The 19,921-nt window shown below is 49.5% G+C and overlaps 3 protein-coding genes and 18 pseudogenes across 3 annotated transcripts; all 21 read right to left on the bottom strand.

The window, feature by feature from the left end:
* Window positions 1-3,004: 3,004 nt before the first annotated feature.
* On the bottom strand, window positions 3,005-3,667 carry LOC130131778 (transcriptional regulator Myc-like). The gene has a single exon (XM_056301558.1). The coding sequence runs from the start codon at window positions 3,665-3,667 to the stop codon at window positions 3,005-3,007; it is 663 nt and encodes a 220-aa protein (XP_056157533.1).
* Window positions 3,668-3,793: 126 nt separating this feature from the next.
* Window positions 3,794-4,438, bottom strand: LOC130131777 (transcriptional regulator Myc-like; annotated as a pseudogene).
* Window positions 4,439-4,564: 126 nt separating this feature from the next.
* Window positions 4,565-5,198, bottom strand: LOC130131776 (transcriptional regulator Myc-like; annotated as a pseudogene).
* Window positions 5,199-5,333: 135 nt separating this feature from the next.
* Window positions 5,334-5,978, bottom strand: LOC130131774 (transcriptional regulator Myc-like; annotated as a pseudogene).
* A 126-nt stretch (window positions 5,979-6,104) lies between these two features.
* On the bottom strand, window positions 6,105-6,749 carry LOC130131773 (transcriptional regulator Myc-like; annotated as a pseudogene).
* Window positions 6,750-6,875: 126 nt separating this feature from the next.
* On the bottom strand, window positions 6,876-7,520 carry LOC130131772 (transcriptional regulator Myc-like; annotated as a pseudogene).
* Window positions 7,521-7,646: 126 nt separating this feature from the next.
* Window positions 7,647-8,289, bottom strand: LOC130131771 (transcriptional regulator Myc-like; annotated as a pseudogene).
* Window positions 8,290-8,415: 126 nt separating this feature from the next.
* LOC130131770 (transcriptional regulator Myc-like) lies at window positions 8,416-9,049 on the bottom strand (annotated as a pseudogene).
* Window positions 9,050-9,184: 135 nt separating this feature from the next.
* Window positions 9,185-9,826, bottom strand: LOC130131769 (transcriptional regulator Myc-like; annotated as a pseudogene).
* Window positions 9,827-9,952: 126 nt separating this feature from the next.
* LOC130131768 (transcriptional regulator Myc-like) lies at window positions 9,953-10,597 on the bottom strand (annotated as a pseudogene).
* Window positions 10,598-10,723: 126 nt separating this feature from the next.
* LOC130131767 (transcriptional regulator Myc-like) lies at window positions 10,724-11,366 on the bottom strand (annotated as a pseudogene).
* A 126-nt stretch (window positions 11,367-11,492) lies between these two features.
* On the bottom strand, window positions 11,493-12,126 carry LOC130131766 (transcriptional regulator Myc-like; annotated as a pseudogene).
* A 135-nt stretch (window positions 12,127-12,261) lies between these two features.
* Window positions 12,262-12,903, bottom strand: LOC130131765 (transcriptional regulator Myc-like; annotated as a pseudogene).
* A 126-nt stretch (window positions 12,904-13,029) lies between these two features.
* On the bottom strand, window positions 13,030-13,671 carry LOC130131763 (transcriptional regulator Myc-like; annotated as a pseudogene).
* Window positions 13,672-13,797: 126 nt separating this feature from the next.
* On the bottom strand, window positions 13,798-14,442 carry LOC130131762 (transcriptional regulator Myc-like; annotated as a pseudogene).
* A 126-nt stretch (window positions 14,443-14,568) lies between these two features.
* Window positions 14,569-15,210, bottom strand: LOC130131761 (transcriptional regulator Myc-like; annotated as a pseudogene).
* A 126-nt stretch (window positions 15,211-15,336) lies between these two features.
* Window positions 15,337-15,975, bottom strand: LOC130131760 (transcriptional regulator Myc-like; annotated as a pseudogene).
* A 129-nt stretch (window positions 15,976-16,104) lies between these two features.
* LOC130131759 (transcriptional regulator Myc-like) lies at window positions 16,105-16,749 on the bottom strand (annotated as a pseudogene).
* Window positions 16,750-16,875: 126 nt separating this feature from the next.
* Window positions 16,876-17,517, bottom strand: LOC130131758 (transcriptional regulator Myc-like; annotated as a pseudogene).
* Window positions 17,518-17,643: 126 nt separating this feature from the next.
* LOC130131757 (transcriptional regulator Myc-like) lies at window positions 17,644-18,285 on the bottom strand. Its single transcript, XM_056301555.1, has one exon. It carries the CDS (start codon window positions 18,283-18,285, stop codon window positions 17,644-17,646), a length of 642 nt encoding a protein of 213 aa, XP_056157530.1.
* Window positions 18,286-18,943: 658 nt separating this feature from the next.
* On the bottom strand, window positions 18,944-19,598 carry LOC130131756 (G patch domain-containing protein 2-like). Its single transcript, XM_056301553.1, has one exon. It carries the CDS (start codon window positions 19,596-19,598, stop codon window positions 19,113-19,115), a length of 486 nt encoding a protein of 161 aa, XP_056157528.1. The 3' UTR covers window positions 18,944-19,112.
* Window positions 19,599-19,921: the final 323 nt, after the last annotated feature.

Raw genomic sequence — 19,921 nt, 5'->3', positions numbered from 1 at the left:
AGGACCATGGTGAAATTTGAGAGTCCTGCAGCCCTGTATGGGTTCATATCTCATTGCTTTACTCTACCTGTAGTGCTGGTTTTGTTCCTGTTTTATCTGAGGGAGAATGTGGCCGAGAATAGACTATTTTGTTGTTTTTATTCATTGTACTATATACCATGGCGCCTTTCCACGGACACATCTTTTTTCTATCTGTAGTTATTTCTCTTAATATGAAATATGCCTTCCATTTAAAAAAAAAATGGTTCGCTCATTTCGGCGACCAGGAGATTCGAGGCCAAGGAGGCTCATTTTGGTGCTGCCAGATATATCGTAGCAAAACTTGAAGGGTCTCAAAAAGGAGATGTCATAAAATGTGCCTGACATTTTAGACCGCTAAGTTTCCCTTAAACCATCCTAATGTTGAGATCGTGTGTGGCCTGCTATGGTTCAGCGAGACACACATGGTCTCTGAAAAGAAGATGGCCATAGATACACACACAGAGGCGTGGATAAATGGAGATGTCACTCACTCATTTCCAGTCAGCTGATATGCTTTGAGATCCCCCGTGAACCAAATCTGTGAATATGTTTTGTAGTTGCCCGGATGTAAGCTCGGTCAACTTGGCATATCTTGTCACCAGTTAAAAAGTAAGACTGGTACGCTGGTATTAGTGCTAGTTAATCAGCCTCATCCCCGCTGGTAGTGTGTATCTATGGGAAACACAGGCCAGAGCTGTGATGTGTGCAGCATGTTCAACTTGTGTCTGCTCGCCTACCCTCCCCAAACATCCTCCATCACCACACCCCAACACTTCTCTGCTCTCCTCTGCTTTCTCCTCCTCTACTCCGCATTTCTCCTCCACCTTCTGACGTACAGGCACCCCCCCCCCCCACTTACCCCTTTCTATCTATCCTTTCTCTCTCTCATGGTGTTGAGATGATTTCCCTCTATGTTGCTCAGCTATTGTTGTTGTGAAGTGTTTGTGCGTCCAGGAGACCCATGTCTTTTCAAGATGTGACGTTTTTCCTGGCTAATAAAAAGGCTCAGGGGCCCGGAGAGAGGATGCCTCGAAAACTTACACTTAAAACAGCACAGATAGATGGACCAGAAGTTAAAGGGTAACTAAACCCAGTACCACTTTTGTGAGTTTGCTACCATCTAAAGAGGAAAAACCATCCATAAGTGCTGGGCTGATCTTGGGACCAAGTGATGTAAATATAGCAGAATCTATAGGATCTATCTATATTTAGGATCACAGCTGCAGATCCTAAATATTAATCTTGGCTCCATTCAATTAAGGAGTGCCAATGAGCCAGCATTGACGAAACTGCTGTTTTCAAAAAGACTGTTGTCAGTGCATGCGTATTAGCGCATCCAAATCAAATGGACCCATTATTGTTATTATACACAGCTGTTTATCATTCTATGCTTCCATCATTTTGGTTGTGTCTCAGACTGCTCCAGAATTCAGTAGGCAGTGAACTGCCAAGGGAGTCAAGACATTTTCTAAAATTATTTGTTTAAAATTATCATTTGTAAGTAGAGGTTCTTGGAAAATTCCCAGAATGCACTTTAGAAAAACAGTTGGCATCTTTTCTCATAGCCGGAAGTAATGTTAACTCCTCTTCAGAGGTGAGATGAAATATGAGACCTTTTTGAAATATGAGACCTTTTTTTATATGTAAATGTTGTTACAGTGATACGTTTCACAGTTTCTTTATTTTTCAATACGTTTTACACAGCTAACGCCATGAATTTTCTTAACACCTGGCTGTTATTTAGTATAGCTTGTGTATATTGTAGCTAGCTATTAGCATTAGTTTGCGTTGATTCTGCCGTGAAGAAAGGATTCTGCACTGATAAAAGTGCTGCTGGCTGCTCATAGCCGAACTATTCGCTACTGCTGTTTGAGACGAGAGGAAGAGGATTTTCCCATATGTATGAGGACGCTTCAGACATCAGTCAGATGTGATCGCTTCTATTGGGGCCGCTCCCAGGTTCTGTATTCTGTTCGCCATGACTACAAAGGTAACCAGTTGTTTAATTCGACGAGGATTCACATGAGCTCACCCAAGCGCACCAACATTGATCCGGATCATATTGGCTGCTCTTTCCCCTTCTCCTTTCTTTATCCCGTTGTATTTCCTGTGTTTCCTGCGCTTATCTCAGTTAGATAATCGGTCGAAGTAGAGAGACCTGTTGCCCCGCTGGATTTTACCCTTTTTCCAAGATTCTCTCAACACCATGTCCTTGGTTGTGAACTCCTGGAAGTTGATAATGATGGGTCTCGGTGGGGCTTCGGGGCATTGTTTTTGTGCAGGGGACCGATGTGCTCACTGTATTTTCAGATCCCAGGTCCTGTGGTAATGGCATCTCACTTATAAGGCGTTTCACAATAAACTGTGGTACCACGTTTCCCTACTCTCCCTCTGACACTCCAAAGATGCGTATGTTGTTTCTCCTGGACCGGGACTCTTAAGACCGTTAATTTTTCCTGCAGGGCTCTTTGTTGTTCAAGGCATGTGCAGAGCATGTCGGTCGTTGATTCAGCCCAACTCTCAACATGCTCCACTCGGGTCTCCGCTTCGCCAACACGGTCAGACAGACTCTGAATTTCAGTCTTAAGTTTATCAAGTTTGCTGTTGATTTCTTGTCTCAGGGGGGTTAATATCCTGTCTCATGTAGTCATTGTCTCCCTTGAGTTCTGTTTTTAACTAATTTATCACCCTAATTATGTCATCGAGGCCTGTGTTCGTTCCCTCACTGGTCTGGTCAACAGTAGCTTCACTACGTTTGTTGGCATGCTTTGTGTCAGCGTTGCTAACTTTCACCGCTGGGATCGAGGCACTTTTGTCTTGAGCTTTTGGCATGCTTTCCTCTTATTTTGTGGCCTTTTGTGATTCTTCTCCCACTCATCTCTCCCTTACGCTGGTAAATATCGACTTAACGAGTTATTTGGTGGAAAATTTGCAAATGATATGGGAGCCCGCTTGACACTATGTGTCTGACTATATCAGCAAATCAGAAGTCCGGCTGCTCTTTCAGTGAGAGCAGTCTCTGCTCGTCTGATTGCATGCTGTGAATGTACTCCCTGACCTTCTTCAGGATGACCACCTGGGTTGCCTTCTCATTGTTGGCCACCTCCGGCATCACATCCCGCAGAGCAAGCAAGCTCGACTTGAGTTTATTCCGTCTCGTACCCTCACGCATGTTACGAGTCCTTCTGTTGTCATAGTCCTCCGTATCTGTTGTCCAGGGATTGGCACACTTGTGATTGCTGCTGATCTGTTTGAGGACCCCTCTTGGGCTGCCGCTGATCTCCAGCTTCAGCCTCTTGACAGCCAGCAGCTCCCACCTCATGGGTGGGTGGGCGGCGTAATTATGGTGGTGGAAGACGTGCCACCTATTCAACGCAAAAGGGGTGAGATGCCTGGTCTCGGATGAGATGGAGTTGCACCGTTTCCCAGACTGCCTCTTCTTCAAGGTAACCACATCTAGCTCCTCTTCTTCTTCTTCCTCCTGCTCCTCCTCATCCCCCTCCTCCTCTTCTGAGTCACTACCAATGCTACTGCTGTTTGGCGGGGTGTTCAGGGACAAACCTTTAGGTGGTACCATCATTGATTTGGGCCTGTCAGCTATCAGGTAGGGAAAAACCATGGAAGGGTCGATGCGTTTTAGACACATTTAAGTGGAGAAAGGACTCATCATACCAAGATACAAAATCATCGACCACACGTCCATGTTGTTCCTCCTCCCTTTCAGTTTCCCCTCGGGGATGAATAAAGTATTCTGATTCTGATTCAAGAAGACTTAGAATGAGAGCAGTCTCTGCTTGTCTGACTGCATGCTGTGAATCTACTCCCTGGCCTTATTCAGGATGACGACCTGGGTTGCCTTCTCATTGTTGGCCACCTCTGGCATCACATCCCACAGGGCAAGCAAGCTCGACTTGAGCTTATTCCGTCTCCGACCCTCACGCATGTTACGAGTCCTTCTGTTGTCATAGTCCTCCGTATCTGTTGTCCAGGGATTGGCACACTTGGGATTGCTGCTGATCTGTTTGAGGACCCTTCTTGGGCTGCCGCTGATCTCCAGCTTCAGCCTCTTGACAGCCAGCAGCTCCCACCTCATGGGTGGGTGGGCGGTGTAATTATGGTGGTGGTAGACGTGCCACCTATTCAACGCAAAAGGGGTGAGATGCCTGGTCTCGGATGAGATGGAGTTGCACCGTTTCACAGACTGCCTCTTCTTCAAGGTAGCCACATCTAGCTCCTCTTCTTCTTCTTCCTCCTGCTCCTCCTCATCCCCCTCCTCCTCTTCTGAGTCACTACCAATGCTACTGCTGTTTGGCGGGGTGTTCAGGGACAAACCTTTAGGTGGTACCATCATTGATTTGGGCCTGTCAGCTATCAGGTAGGGAAAAACCATGGAAGGGTCGATGCGTTTTAGACACATTTAAGTGGAGAAAGGACTCATCATACCAAGATACAAAATCATCGACCACACGTCCATGTTGTTCCTCCTCCCTTTCAGTTTCCCCTCGGGGATGAATAAAGTATTCTGATTCTGATTCAAGAAGACTTAGAATGAGAGCAGTCTCTGCTTGTCTGACTGCATGCTGTGAATCTACTCCCTGGCCTTATTCAGGATGACGACCTGGGTTGCCTTCTCATTGTTGGCCACCTCTGGCATCACATCCCACAGGGCAAGCAAGCTCGACTTGAGCTTATTCCGTCTCCGATCCTCACGCATGTTACGAGTCCTTCTGTTGTCATAGTCCTCCGTATCTGTTGTCCAGGGATTGGCACACTTGGGATTGCTGCTGATCTGTTTGAGGACCCTTCTGTGGCTGCCACTGCTCTCTAGCTTCAGCCTCTTGACAGCCAGCAGCTCCCATCTCATGGGTGGGTGGGCAGCGTAATTATGGGGGGGGATAGATGTGCCACCTATTCAACGCAAAAGGGGTGAGATGCCTGGTCTCGGATGAGATGGAGTTGCACCGTTTCACAGACTTCCTCTTCTTCTAGGTAACCACATCTAGCTCCTCTTCTTCTTCCTCCTGCTCCTCCTCATCCCGCTCCTCCTCTTCTGAGTCACTAGCAGTGCTACTGCTGTTTGGCGGGGTGTTCAGGGACAAACCTTTAGGTGGTACCATCGTTGATTTGGGCCTGTCGGCTATCGGGTAGGGAAAAACCATGGAAGGGTCGATGCGTTTTAGACATATTTAAGTAGAGAAAGGACTCATCACATCAAGATTCATAATCATTGACCACACGTCCATGTTGTTCCTCCTCCCTTTCAGTTTCCCCTCGGGGATGAATAAAGTATTCTGATTCTGATTCAAGAAGACTTAGAATGAGAGCAGTCTCTGTTCGTCTGACTGCATGCTGTGAATGCACTCCCTGGCCTTCTTCAGGATGACCACCTGGGTCGCCTTCTCATTGTTGGCCACCTCTGGCATCACATCCCACAAGGCAAGCAAGCTCGACTTGAGCTTATTCCGTCTCCGACCCTCACGCATGTTACGAGTCCTTCTGTTGTCATAGTCCTCCGTATCTGTTGTTCAGGGATTGGCACACTTGGGATTGCTGCTGATCTGTTTGAGGACCCTTCTTGGGCTGCCGCTGATCTCCAGCTTCAGCCTCTTGACAGCCAGCAGCTCCCATCTCATGGGTGGGTGGGCGGTGTAATTATGGTGGTGGTAGACGTGCCACCTATTCAACGCAAAAGGGGTGAGATGCCTGGTCTCGGATGAGATGGAGTTGCACCGTTTCACAGACTGCCTCTTCTTCAAGGTAACCACATCTAGCTCCTCTTCTTCTTCTTCCTCCTGCTCCTCCTCATCCCCCTCCTCCCCTTCTGAGTCACTAGCAGTGCTACTGCTGTTTGGCGGGGTGTTCAGGGACAAACCTTTAGGTGGTACCATCATTGATTTGGGCCTGTCGGCTATCAGGTAGGGAAAAACCATGGAAGGGTCGATGCGTTTTAGACACATTTAAGTGGAGAAAGGACTCATCATACCAAGATACAAAATCATCGACCACACGTCCATGTTGTTCCTCCTCCCTTTCAGTTTCCCCTCGGGGATGAATAAAGTATTCTGATTCTGATTCAAGAAGACTTAGAATGAGAGCAGTCTCTGCTTGTCTGACTGCATGCTGTGAATCTACTCCCTGGCCTTCTTCAGGATGACGACCTGGGTTGCCTTCTCATTGTTGGCCACCTCTGGCATCACATCCCACAGGGCAAGCAAGCTCGACTTGAGCTTATTCCGTCTCCGACCCTCACGTATGTTACGAGTCCTTCTGTTGTCATAGTCCTCCGTATCTGTTGTCCAGGGATTGGCACACTTGCGATTGCTACTGATCTGTTTGAGGACCCTTCTGTGGCTGCCACTGCTCTCTAGCTTCAGCCTCTTGACAGCCAGCAGCTCCCATCTCATGGGTGGGTGGGCAGCGTAATTATGGTGGTGGTAGATGTGCCACCTATTCAACGCAAAAGGGGTGAGATGCCTGGTCTCGGATGAGATGGAGTTGCACCGTTTCACAGACTGCCTCTTCTTCAAGGTAACCACATCTAGCTCCTCTTCTTCTTCTTCCTCCTGCTCCTCCTCATCCCCCTCCTCCTCTTCTGAGTCACTACCAATGCTACTGCTGTTTGGCGGGGTGTTCAGGGACAAACCTTTAGGTGGTACCATCGTTGATTTGGGCCTGTCGGCTATCAGGTAGGGAAAAACCATGGAAGGGTCGATGCGTTTTAGACACATTTAAGTGGAGAAAGGACTCATCACACCAAGATACAAAATCATCGACCACACGTCCATGTTGTTCCTCCTCCCTTTCAGTTTCCCCTCGGGGATGAATAAAGTATTCTGATTCTGATTCAAGAAGACTTAGAATGAGAGCAGTCTCTGCTCGTCTGACTGCATGCTGTGAATGCACTCCCTGGCCTTCTTCAGGATGACCACCTGGGTCGCCTTCTCATTGTTGGCCACCTCTGGCATCACATCCCACAGGGCAAGCAAGCTCGACTTGAGCTTATTCCGTCTCCGACCCTCACGCATGTTACGAGTCCTTCTGTTGTCATAGTCCTCCGTATCTGTTGTTCAGGGATTGGCACACTTGGGATTGCTGCTGATCTGTTTGAGGACCCTTCTTGGGCTGCCGCTGATCTCCAGCTTCAGTCTCCTGACAGCCAGCAGCTCCCATCTCATGGGTGGGTGGGCGGTGTAATTATGGTGGTGGTAGACGTGCCACCTATTCAACGCAAAAGGGGTGAAATGCCTGGTCTCGGATGAGATGGAGTTGCACCGTTTCACAGACTGCCTCTTCTTCAAGGTAGCCACATCTAGCTCCTCTTCTTCTTCTTCCTCCTGCTCCTCCTCATCCCCCTCCTCCTCTTCTGAGTCACTACCAATGCTACTGCTGTTTGGCGGGGTGTTCAGGGACAAACCTTTAGGTGGTACCATCATTGATTTGGGCCTGTCAGCTATCAGGTAGGGAAAAACCATGGAAGGGTCGATGCGTTTTAGACACATTTAAGTGGAGAAAGGACTCATCATACCAAGATACAAAATCATCGACCACACGTCCATGTTGTTCCTCCTCCCTTTCAGTTTCCCCTCGGGGATGAATAAAGTATTCTGATTCTGATTCAAGAAGACTTAGAATGAGAGCAGTCTCTGCTTGTCTGACTGCATGCTGTGAATCTACTCCCTGGCCTTATTCAGGATGACGACCTGGGTTGCCTTCTCATTGTTGGCCACCTCTGGCATCACATCCCACAGGGCAAGCAAGCTCGACTTGAGCTTATTCCGTCTCCGATCCTCACGCATGTTACGAGTCCTTCTGTTGTCATAGTCCTCCGTATCTGTTGTCCAGGGATTGGCACACTTGGGATTGCTGCTGATCTGTTTGAGGACCCTTCTGTGGCTGCCACTGCTCTCTAGCTTCAGCCTCTTGACAGCCAGCAGCTCCCATCTCATGGGTGGGTGGGCAGCGTAATTATGGGGGGGGATAGATGTGCCACCTATTCAACGCAAAAGGGGTGAGATGCCTGGTCTCGGATGAGATGGAGTTGCACCGTTTCACAGACTTCCTCTTCTTCTAGGTAACCACATCTAGCTCCTCTTCTTCTTCCTCCTGCTCCTCCTCATCCCCCTCCTCCTCTTCTGAGTCACTAGCAGTGCTACTGCTGTTTGGCGGGGTGTTCAGGGACAAACCTTTAGGTGGTACCATCGTTGATTTGGGCCTGTCGGCTATCGGGTAGGGAAAAACCATGGAAGGGTCGATGCGTTTTAGACACATTTAAGTGGAGAAAGGACTCATCATACCAAGATACAAAATCATCGACCACACGTCCATGTTGTTCCTCCTCCCTTTCAGTTTCCCCTCGGGGATGAATAAAGTATTCTGATTCTGATTCAAGAAGACTTAGAATGAGAGCAGTCTCTGCTTGTCTGACTGCATGCTGTGAATCTACTCCCTGGCCTTATTCAGGATGACGACCTGGGTTGCCTTCTCATTGTTGGCCACCTCTGGCATCACATCCCACAGGGCAAGCAAGCTCGACTTGAGCTTATTCCGTCTCCGATCCTCACGCATGTTACGAGTCCTTCTGTTGTCATAGTCCTCCGTATCTGTTGTCCAGGGATTGGCACACTTGGGATTGCTGCTGATCTGTTTGAGGACCCTTCTGTGGCTGCCACTGCTCTCTAGCTTCAGCCTCTTGACAGCCAGCAGCTCCCATCTCATGGGTGGGTGGGCAGCGTAATTATGGGGGGGGATAGATGTGCCACCTATTCAACGCAAAAGGGGTGAGATGCCTGGTCTCGGATGAGATGGAGTTGCACCGTTTCACAGACTTCCTCTTCTTCTAGGTAACCACATCTAGCTCCTCTTCTTCTTCCTCCTGCTCCTCCTCATCCCGCTCCTCCTCTTCTGAGTCACTAGCAGTGCTACTGCTGTTTGGCGGGGTGTTCAGGGACAAACCTTTAGGTGGTACCATCGTTGATTTGGGCCTGTCGGCTATCGGGTAGGGAAAAACCATGGAAGGGTCGATGCGTTTTAGACATATTTAAGTAGAGAAAGGACTCATCACATCAAGATTCATAATCATTGACCACACGTCCATGTTGTTCCTCCTCCCTTTCAGTTTCCCCTCGGGGATGAATAAAGTATTCTGATTCTGATTCAAGAAGACTTAGAATGAGAGCAGTCTCTGTTCGTCTGACTGCATGCTGTGAATGCACTCCCTGGCCTTCTTCAAGATGACCACCTGGGTCGCCTTCTCATTGTTGGCCACCTCTGGCATCACATCCCACAAGGCAAGCAAGCTCGACTTGAGCTTATTCCGTCTCCGACCCTCACGCATGTTACGAGTCCTTCTGTTGTCATAGTCCTCCGTATCTGTTGTTCAGGGATTGGCACACTTGGGATTGCTGCTGATCTGTTTGAGGACCCTTCTTGGGCTGCCGCTGATCTCCAGCTTCAGCCTCTTGACAGCCAGCAGCTCCCATCTCATGGGTGGGTGGGCGGTGTAATTATGGTGGTGGTAGACGTGCCACCTATTCAACGCAAAAGGGGTGAGATGCCTGGTCTCGGATGAGATGGAGTTGCACCGTTTCACAGACTGCCTCTTCTTCAAGGTAACCACATCTAGCTCCTCTTCTTCTTCCTCCTGCTCCTCCTCATCCCCCTCCTCCCCTTCTGAGTCACTACCAATGCTACTGCTGTTTGGCGGGGTGTTCAGGGACAAACCTTTAGGTGGTACCATCATTGATTTGGGCCTGTCGGCTATCAGGTAGGGAAAAACCATGGAAGGGTCGATGCGTTTTAGACACATTTAAGTGGAGAAAGGACTCATCATACCAAGATACAAAATCATCGACCACACGTCCATGTTGTTCCTCCTCCCTTTCAGTTTCCCCTCGGGGATGAATAAAGTATTCTGATTCTGATTCAAGAAGACTTAGAATGAGAGCAGTCTCTGTTCGTCTGACTGCATGCTGTGAATGCACTCCCTGGCCTTCTTCAGGATGACCACCTGGGTCGCCTTCTCATTGTTGGCCACCTCTGGCATCACATCCCACAGGGCAAGCAAGCTCGACTTGAGCTTATTCCGTCTCCGACCCTCACGCATGTTACGAGTCCTTCTGTTGTCATAGTCCTCCGTATCTGTTGTTCAGGGATTGGCACACTTGGGATTGCTGCTGATCTGTTTGAGGACCCTTCTTGGGCTGCCGCTGATCTCCAGCTTCAGTCTCCTGACAGCCAGCAGCTCCCATCTCATGGGTGGGTGGGCGGTGTAATTATGGTGGTGGTAGACGTGCCACCTATTCAACGCAAAAGGGGTGAAATGCCTGGTCTCGGATGAGATGGAGTTGCACCGTTTCACAGACTGCCTCTTCTTCAAGGTAGCCACATCTAGCTCCTCTTCTTCTTCTTCCTCCTGCTCCTCCTCATCCCCCTCCTCCTCTTCTGAGTCACTACCAATGCTACTGCTGTTTGGCGGGGTGTTCAGGGACAAACCTTTAGGTGGTACCATCATTGATTTGGGCCTGTCAGCTATCAGGTAGGGAAAAACCATGGAAGGGTCGATGCGTTTTAGACACATTTAAGTGGAGAAAGGACTCATCATACCAAGATACAAAATCATCGACCACACGTCCATGTTGTTCCTCCTCCCTTTCAGTTTCCCCTCGGGGATGAATAAAGTATTCTGATTCTGATTCAAGAAGACTTAGAATGAGAGCAGTCTCTGCTTGTCTGACTGCATGCTGTGAATCTACTCCCTGGCCTTATTCAGGATGACGACCTGGGTTGCCTTCTCATTGTTGGCCACCTCTGGCATCACATCCCACAGGGCAAGCAAGCTCGACTTGAGCTTATTCCGTCTCCGATCCTCACGCATGTTACGAGTCCTTCTGTTGTCATAGTCCTCCGTATCTGTTGTCCAGGGATTGGCACACTTGGGATTGCTGCTGATCTGTTTGAGGACCCTTCTGTGGCTGCCACTGCTCTCTAGCTTCAGCCTCTTGACAGCCAGCAGCTCCCATCTCATGGGTGGGTGGGCAGCGTAATTATGGGGGGGGATAGATGTGCCACCTATTCAACGCAAAAGGGGTGAGATGCCTGGTCTCGGATGAGATGGAGTTGCACCGTTTCACAGACTTCCTCTTCTTCTAGGTAACCACATCTAGCTCCTCTTCTTCTTCCTCCTGCTCCTCCTCATCCCCCTCCTCCTCTTCTGAGTCACTAGCAGTGCTACTGCTGTTTGGCGGGGTGTTCAGGGACAAACCTTTAGGTGGTACCATCGTTGATTTGGGCCTGTCGGCTATCGGGTAGGGAAAAACCATGGAAGGGTCGATGCGTTTTAGACACATTTAAGTGGAGAAAGGACTCATCATACCAAGATACAAAATCATCGACCACACGTCCATGTTGTTCCTCCTCCCTTTCAGTTTCCCCTCGGGGATGAATAAAGTATTCTGATTCTGATTCAAGAAGACTTAGAATGAGAGCAGTCTCTGCTTGTCTGACTGCATGCTGTGAATCTACTCCCTGGCCTTATTCAGGATGACGACCTGGGTTGCCTTCTCATTGTTGGCCACCTCTGGCATCACATCCCACAGGGCAAGCAAGCTCGACTTGAGCTTATTCCGTCTCCGATCCTCACGCATGTTACGAGTCCTTCTGTTGTCATAGTCCTCCGTATCTGTTGTCCAGGGATTGGCACACTTGGGATTGCTGCTGATCTGTTTGAGGACCCTTCTGTGGCTGCCACTGCTCTCTAGCTTCAGCCTCTTGACAGCCAGCAGCTCCCATCTCATGGGTGGGTGGGCAGCGTAATTATGGGGGGGGATAGATGTGCCACCTATTCAACGCAAAAGGGGTGAGATGCCTGGTCTCGGATGAGATGGAGTTGCACCGTTTCACAGACTTCCTCTTCTTCTAGGTAACCACATCTAGCTCCTCTTCTTCTTCCTCCTGCTCCTCCTCATCCCGCTCCTCCTCTTCTGAGTCACTAGCAGTGCTACTGCTGTTTGGCGGGGTGTTCAGGGACAAACCTTTAGGTGGTACCATCGTTGATTTGGGCCTGTCGGCTATCGGGTAGGGAAAAACCATGGAAGGGTCGATGCGTTTTAGACATATTTAAGTAGAGAAAGGACTCATCACATCAAGATTCATAATCATTGACCACACGTCCATGTTGTTCCTCCTCCCTTTCAGTTTCCCCTCGGGGATGAATAAAGTATTCTGATTCTGATTCAAGAAGACTTAGAATGAGAGCAGTCTCTGTTCGTCTGACTGCATGCTGTGAATGCACTCCCTGGCCTTCTTCAAGATGACCACCTGGGTCGCCTTCTCATTGTTGGCCACCTCTGGCATCACATCCCACAAGGCAAGCAAGCTCGACTTGAGCTTATTCCGTCTCCGACCCTCACGCATGTTACGAGTCCTTCTGTTGTCATAGTCCTCCGTATCTGTTGTTCAGGGATTGGCACACTTGGGATTGCTGCTGATCTGTTTGAGGACCCTTCTTGGGCTGCCGCTGATCTCCAGCTTCAGCCTCTTGACAGCCAGCAGCTCCCATCTCATGGGTGGGTGGGCGGTGTAATTATGGTGGTGGTAGACGTGCCACCTATTCAACGCAAAAGGGGTGAGATGCCTGGTCTCGGATGAGATGGAGTTGCACCGTTTCACAGACTGCCTCTTCTTCAAGGTAACCACATCTAGCTCCTCTTCTTCTTCCTCCTGCTCCTCCTCATCCCCCTCCTCCCCTTCTGAGTCACTACCAATGCTACTGCTGTTTGGCGGGGTGTTCAGGGACAAACCTTTAGGTGGTACCATCATTGATTTGGGCCTGTCGGCTATCAGGTAGGGAAAAACCATGGAAGGGTCGATGCGTTTTAGACACATTTAAGTGGAGAAAGGACTCATCATACCAAGATACAAAATCATCGACCACACGTCCATGTTGTTCCTCCTCCCTTTCAGTTTCCCCTCGGGGATGAATAAAGTATTCTGATTCTGATTCAAGAAGACTTAGAATGAGAGCAGTCTCTGTTCGTCTGACTGCATGCTGTGAATGCACTCCCTGGCCTTCTTCAGGATGACCACCTGGGTCGCCTTCTCATTGTTGGCCACCTCTGGCATCACATCCCACAAGGCAAGCAAGCTCGACTTGAGCTTATTCCGTCTCCGACCCTCACGCATGTTACGAGTCCTTCTGTTGTCATAGTCCTCCGTATCTGTTGTTCAGGGATTGGCACACTTGGGATTGCTGCTGATCTGTTTGAGGACCCTTCTTGGGCTGCCGCTGATCTCCAGCTTCAGCCTCTTGACAGCCAGCAGCTCCCACCTCATGGGTGGGTGGGCAGTGTAATTATGGTGGTGGTAGACGTGCCACCTATTCAACGCAAAAGGGGTGAGATGCCTGGTCTCGGATGAGATGGAGTTGCACCGTTTCACAGACTGCCTCTTCTTCAAGGTAACCACATCTAGCTCCTCTTCTTCTTCCTCCTGCTCCTCCTCATCCCCCTCCTCCCCTTCTGAGTCACTACCAATGCTACTGCTGTTTGGCGGGGTGTTCAGGGACAAACCTTTAGGTGGTACCATCATTGATTTGGGCCTGTCGGCTATCAGGTAGGGAAAAACCATGGAAGGGTCGATGCGTTTTAGACACATTTAAGTGGAGAAAGGACTCATCATACCAAGATACAAAATCATCGACCACACGTCGTTGTTGGTCCTCCTCCCTTTCAGTTTCCCCTCGGGGATGAATAAAGTATTCTGATTCTGATTCAAGAAGACTTAGAATGAGAGCAGTCTCTGCTTGTCTGACTGCATGCTGTGAATCTACTCCCTGGCCTTCTTCAGGATGACGACCTGGGTTGCCTTCTCATTGTTGGCCACCTCTGGCATCACATCCCACAGGGCAAGCAAGCTCGACTTGAGCTTATTCCGTCTCCGACCCTCACGCATGTTACGAGTCCTTCTGTTGTCATAGTCCTCCGTATCTGTTGTCCAGGGATTGGCACACTTGCGATTGCTACTGATCTGTTTGAGGACCCTTCTGTGGCTGCCACTGCTCTCTAGCTTCAGCCTCTTGACAGCCAGCAGCTCCCATCTCATGGGTGGGTGGGCAGCGTAATTATGGTGGTGGTAGATGTGCCACCTATTCAACGCAAAAGGGGTGAGATGCCTGGTCTCGGATGAGATGGAGTTGCACCGTTTCACAGACTGCCTCTTCTTCAAGGTAACCACATCTAGCTCCTCTTCTTCTTCTTCCTCCTGCTCCTCCTCATCCCCCTCCTCCTCTTCTGAGTCACTACCAATGCTACTGCTGTTTGGCGGGGTGTTCAGGGACAAACCTTTAGGTGGTACCATCGTTGATTTGGGCCTGTCGGCTATCAGGTAGGGAAAAACCATGGAAGGGTCGATGCGTTTTAGACACATTTAAGTGGAGAAAGGACTCATCACACCAAGATACAAAATCATCGACCACACGTCCATGTTGTTCCTCCTCCCTTTCAGTTTCCCCTCGGGGATGAATAAAGTATTCTGATTCTGATTCAAGAAGACTTAGAATGAGAGCAGTCTCTGCTCGTCTGACTGCATGCTGTGAATGCACTCCCTGGCCTTCTTCAGGATGACGACCTGGGTCGCCTTCTCATTGTTGGCCACCTCTGGCATCACATCCCACAGGGCAAGCAAGCTCGACTTGAGCTTATTCCGTCTCCGACCCTCACGCATGTTACGAGTCCTTCTGTTGTCATAGTCCTCCGTATCTGTTGTTCAGGGATTGGCACACTTGGGATTGCTGCTGATCTGTTTGAGGACCCTTCTTGGGCTGCCGCTGATCTCCAGCTTCAGTCTCTTGACAGCCAGCAGCTCCCATCTCATGGGTGGGTGGGCGGTGTAATTATGGTGGTGGTAGACGTGCCACCTATTCAACGCAAAAGGGGTGAAATGCCTGGTCTCGGATGAGATGGAGTTGCACCGTTTCACAGACTACCTCTTCTTCAAGGTAACCACATCTAGCTCCTCTTCTTCTTCCTCCTGCTCCTCCTCATCCCCCTCCTCCCCTTCTGAGTCACTACCAATGCTACTGCTGTTTGGCGGGGTGTTCAGGGACAAACCTTTAGGTGGTACCATCATTGATTTGGGCCTGTCGGCTATCAGGTAGGGAAAAACCATGGAAGGGTCGATGCGTTTTAGACACATTTAAGTGGAGAAAGGACTCATCATACCAAGATACAAAATCATCGACCACACGTCCATGTTGTTCCTCCTCCCTTTCAGTTTCCCCTCGGGGATGAATAAAGTATTCTGATTCTGATTCAAGAAAACTTAGAGTGAGAGCAGTCTCTGCTTGTCTGACTGCATGCTGTGAATCTACTCCCTGGCCTTCTTCAGGATGACGACCTGGGTTGCCTTCTCATTGTTGGCCACCTCTGGCATCACATCCCACAGGGCAAGCAAGCTCGACTTGAGCTTATTCCGTCTCCGACCCTCACGCATGTTACGAGTCCTTCTGTTGTCATAGTCCTCCGTATCTTTTGTCCAGGGATTGGCACACTTGCGATTGCTACTGATCTGTTTGAGGACCCTTCTTGGGCTGCCACTGCTCTCTAGCTTCAGCCTCTTGACAGCCAGCAGCTCCCATCTCATGGGTGGGTGGGCAGCGTAATTATGGTGGTGGTAGATGTGCCACCTATTCAACGCAAAAGGGGTGAGATGCCTGGTCTCGGATGAGATGGAGTTGCACCGTTTCACAGACTTCCTCTTCTTCTAGGTAACCACATCTAGCTCCTCTTCTTCTTCCTCCTGCTCCTCCTCATCCCGCTCCTCCTCTTCTGAGTCACTAGCAGTGCTACTGCTGTTTGGCGGGGTGTTCAGGGACAAACCTTTAGGTGGTACCATCGTTGATTTGGGCCTGTCGGCTATCGGGTAGGGAAAAACCATGGAAGGGTCGATGCGTTTTAGACATATTTAAGTAGAGAAAGGACTCATCACATCAAGATTCATAATCATTGACCACACGTCCATGTTGTTCCTCCTCCCTTTCAGTTTCCCCTCGGGGATGAATAAAGTATTCTGATTCTGATTCAAGAAGACTTAGAATGAGAGCAGTCTCTGTTCGTCTGACTGCATGCTGTGAATGCACTCCCTGGCCTTCTTCAGGATGACCACCTGGGTCGCCTTCTCATTGTTGGCCACCTCTGGCATCACATCCCACAGGGCAAGCAAGCTCGACTTGAGCTTATTCCGTCTCCGACCCTCACGCATGTTACGAGTCCTTCTGTTGTCATAGTCCTCCGTATCTGTTGTTCAGGGATTGGCACACTTGGGATTGCTGCTGATCTGTTTGAGGACCCTTCTTGGGCTGCCGCTGATCTCCAGCTTCAGCCTCTTGACAGCCAGCAGCTCCCATCTCATGGGTGGGTGGGCAGCGTAATTATGGTGGTGGTAGATGTGCCACCTATTCAACGCAAAAGGGGTGAGATGCCTGGTCTCGGATGAGATGGAGTTGCACCGTTTCACAGACTGCCTCTTCTTCAAGGTAACCACATCTAGCTCCTCTTCTTCTTCTTCCTCCTGCTCCTCCTCATCCCCCTCCTCCTCTTCTGAGTCACTACCAATGCTACTGCTGTTTGGCGGGGTGTTCAGGGACAAACCTTTAGGTGGTACCATCGTTGATTTGGGCCTGTCGGCTATCAGGTAGGGAAAAACCATGGAAGGGTCGATGCGTTTTAGACACATTTAAGTGGAGAAAGGACTCATCACACCAAGATACAAAATCATCGACCACACGTCCATGTTGTTCCTCCCTCCTTTCAGTTTCCCCTCGGGGATGAATAAAGTATTCTGATTCTGATTCAAGAAGACTTAGAATGAGAGCAGTCTCTGCTCGTCTGACTGCATGCTGTGAATGCACTCCCTGGCCTTCTTCAGGATGACCACCTGGGTCGCCTTCTCATTGTTGGCCACCTCTGGCATCACATCCCACAGGGCAAGCAAGCTCGACTTGAGCTTATTCCGTCTCCGACCCTCACGCATGTTACGAGTCCTTCTGTTGTCATAGTCCTCCGTATCTGTTGTCCAGGGATTGGCACACTTGGGATTGCTGCTGATCTGTTTGAGGACCCTTCTTGGGCTGCCGCTGATCTCCAGCTTCAGCCTCTTGACAGCCAGCAGCTCCCACCTCATGGGTGGGTGGGCGGTGTAATTATGGTGGTGGTAGACGTGCCACCTATTCAACGCAAAAGGGGTGAGATGCCTGGTCTCGGATGAGATGGAGTTGCACCGTTTCACAGACTACCTCTTCTTCAAGGTAACCACATCTAGCTCCTCTTCTTCTTCCTCCTGCTCCTCCTCATCCCCCTCCTCCCCTTCTGAGTCACTAGCAGTGCTACTGCTGTTTGGCGGGGTGTTCAGGGACAAACCTTTAGGTGGTACCATCATTGATTTGGGCCTGTCGGCTATCAGGTAGGGAAAAACCATGGAAGGGTCGATGCGTTTTAGACACATTTAAGTGGAGAAAGGACTCATCATACCAAGATACAAAATCATCGACCACACGTCCATGTTGTTCCTCCTCCCTTTCAGTTTCCCCTCGGGGATGAATAAAGTATTCTGATTCTGATTCAAGAAGACTTAGAATGAGAGGATTCTCTGCTCGTCTGACTGCATGCTGTGAATGTACTCCCTGACCTTCTTCAAGACGACCACCTGGGTCGCCTTCTCATTGTTGGCCACCTCCGGCATCACATCCCGCAGAGCAAGCAAGCTCGACTTGAGCTTATTCCTTCTCCAGCCCTCACGCATGTTACAAGTCCTTCTGTTGTCATAGTCCTCCTTATCTGTTGTCCAGGGATTGGCACACTTGCGATTGCTGCTGATCTGTTTGAGGACCCTTCTGTGGCTGCCGCTGATCTCCAGCTTCAGCCTCTTGACAGCCAGCAGCTCCCATCTCATGGGTGGGTGGGTGGCGTAATTATGGTGGTGGTAGACGTGCCACCTATTCAACGCAAAAGGGGTGAGATGCCTGGTCTCGGATGAGATGGAGTTGCACCGTTTCCCAGACTGCCTCTTCTTCAAGGTAACCACATCTAGCTCCTCTTCTTCTTCCTCCTGCTCCTCCTCATCCCCCTCCTCCTCTTCTGAGTCACTAGCAGTGGTACTGCTGTTTGGCAGGGTGTTCAGGGACAAACCTTTAGGTGGTACCATCGTTGATTTGGGCCTGTCGGCTATCGGGTAGGGAAAAACCATGGAAGGGTCGATGCGTTTTAGACACATTTAAGTGGAGAAAGGACTCATCATACCAAGATACAAAATCATCGACCACACGTCCATGTTGTTCCTCCTCCCCTTCAGTTTCCCCTCGGGGATGAATAAAGTATTCTGATTCTGATTCATGAAGCCTTAAAATCACTGAATCATCCACAAATTTGAATATGTGTCTGTTGGTATGGTTGCTGCGACAGTCATTAGTGTACAAGATGTAGAGTAACGGGGAGAGGCAACAGCCCTGAGGGGAACCGGTTGAAGAGTACAGCTGATTGGAAAAAGAGCCATTAACCCTCACACAGTGGGACCTATCAGTCAAGAAGTCCAGTATCCAGCCAACTAGATTAAGATCCAGGTTGAAGAGATGAATTAGCTTTTCTGCTAACATGTGGCTGGATCATGTTAAAGGCTGTGGAGAAATCTATAAACAGCAGTCTGGCATGAGCATTTGATCCCCTCAAGATGGCAATACAGAAAATTTAAAAGTGTTATCATGGCATCTTGTACACCCCTATCGAGCCACATTCCCCATCTGGCATGTATGAAGATGCCACATTTAACCGATTCTTCTCTTACTCTTTTTTTATTCCTCAGAAGCCAAAATGAGCACCACATTCGGGCTAGGTCTAAGGTAAGTTCTCATGGATTGGTGAGAAGTAACTCTTACTTCTACTTTTTTAACTACTCCATCATTGCTTGGAAGAACTTTTGTTAACCTTCCCATTGGCCATTCGTTCAGTCTGGTCTGCTTGTCCTTCAGCAACACCATATCTCCTTCCTTGAGATTTGGTTTCCTATGATGCCATTTCTGTCTAGTCTAAGGTGACCTTGCATCGTCACCTTAAGCTGCAAGTGCCCTCTGCAGATCCCAGCACCCCAGGATCATCCTGCCAGAGTGGCTGCTTGCCTCTGCCCATGTCAGCTGTGAGGGGAGTGCGGTGTTTAGAGCCTAGCTGTTCGTCAGAGTCACTGTTGTCATGAGCATGTCTGTTAGCACCAGAGACCCCCCCTGTGCTGGCACTGTAGTCCTTGTGTTCCTCCACACTGGACTCTGAGGCCTCACTGAGGTGCCCCGTCTCCAAGGATGGGTGGAAGTTGTCAGAGCGTCGCTTTCTGCCACGCCGCTTGCGAGCCTGCCTCTTAAGTAGACAACCCACGGCCAGTGCATGGTCCTCTCCATCCCCAATGCCGCCACGTGCCGCCTGCTCAGAGCTTTCCTCCAGCGCTGACACCAGGTCACGGACCAGCTCGGCCATCATCCGGTGAAAGTGCCAGCCGGTTCCCACTTTACCAATGGTTTTTAGATTTGCTGCACGGAACATTAAAGCTGCCAAAGCCTCAGCGGCTTGGCAGCACCCACAAAGTTTGTCTCACAATCTGTCCGTAACTGCTTCGCAGGCCCTCTAATGGAGAAAAATCTATGGAGTGCATTAATCATGCCGGAAGCACCCATTGACTCAATCCTGTCTATGTATTAACGTTATAACGTTAACCAATTAAAAAATTGGTAATCGATTTTGATGTTTTGTCATAGAAATGTTCTGCTTTGAAATTGCGTTGCACGTTAATGAGTCATCAGGGTGTCTCAATGTTAATTGGCGAAATCCAGCGCACCATATCGGGATTCATTACCCTCCGAACCTGG

This window comes from Lampris incognitus, chromosome 21, assembly GCF_029633865.1.
Source record: "Lampris incognitus isolate fLamInc1 chromosome 21, fLamInc1.hap2, whole genome shotgun sequence".
NCBI lineage: Eukaryota > Metazoa > Chordata > Actinopteri > Lampriformes > Lampridae > Lampris > Lampris incognitus.
This window is presented reverse-complemented; position numbering and strand designations above follow the sequence as displayed.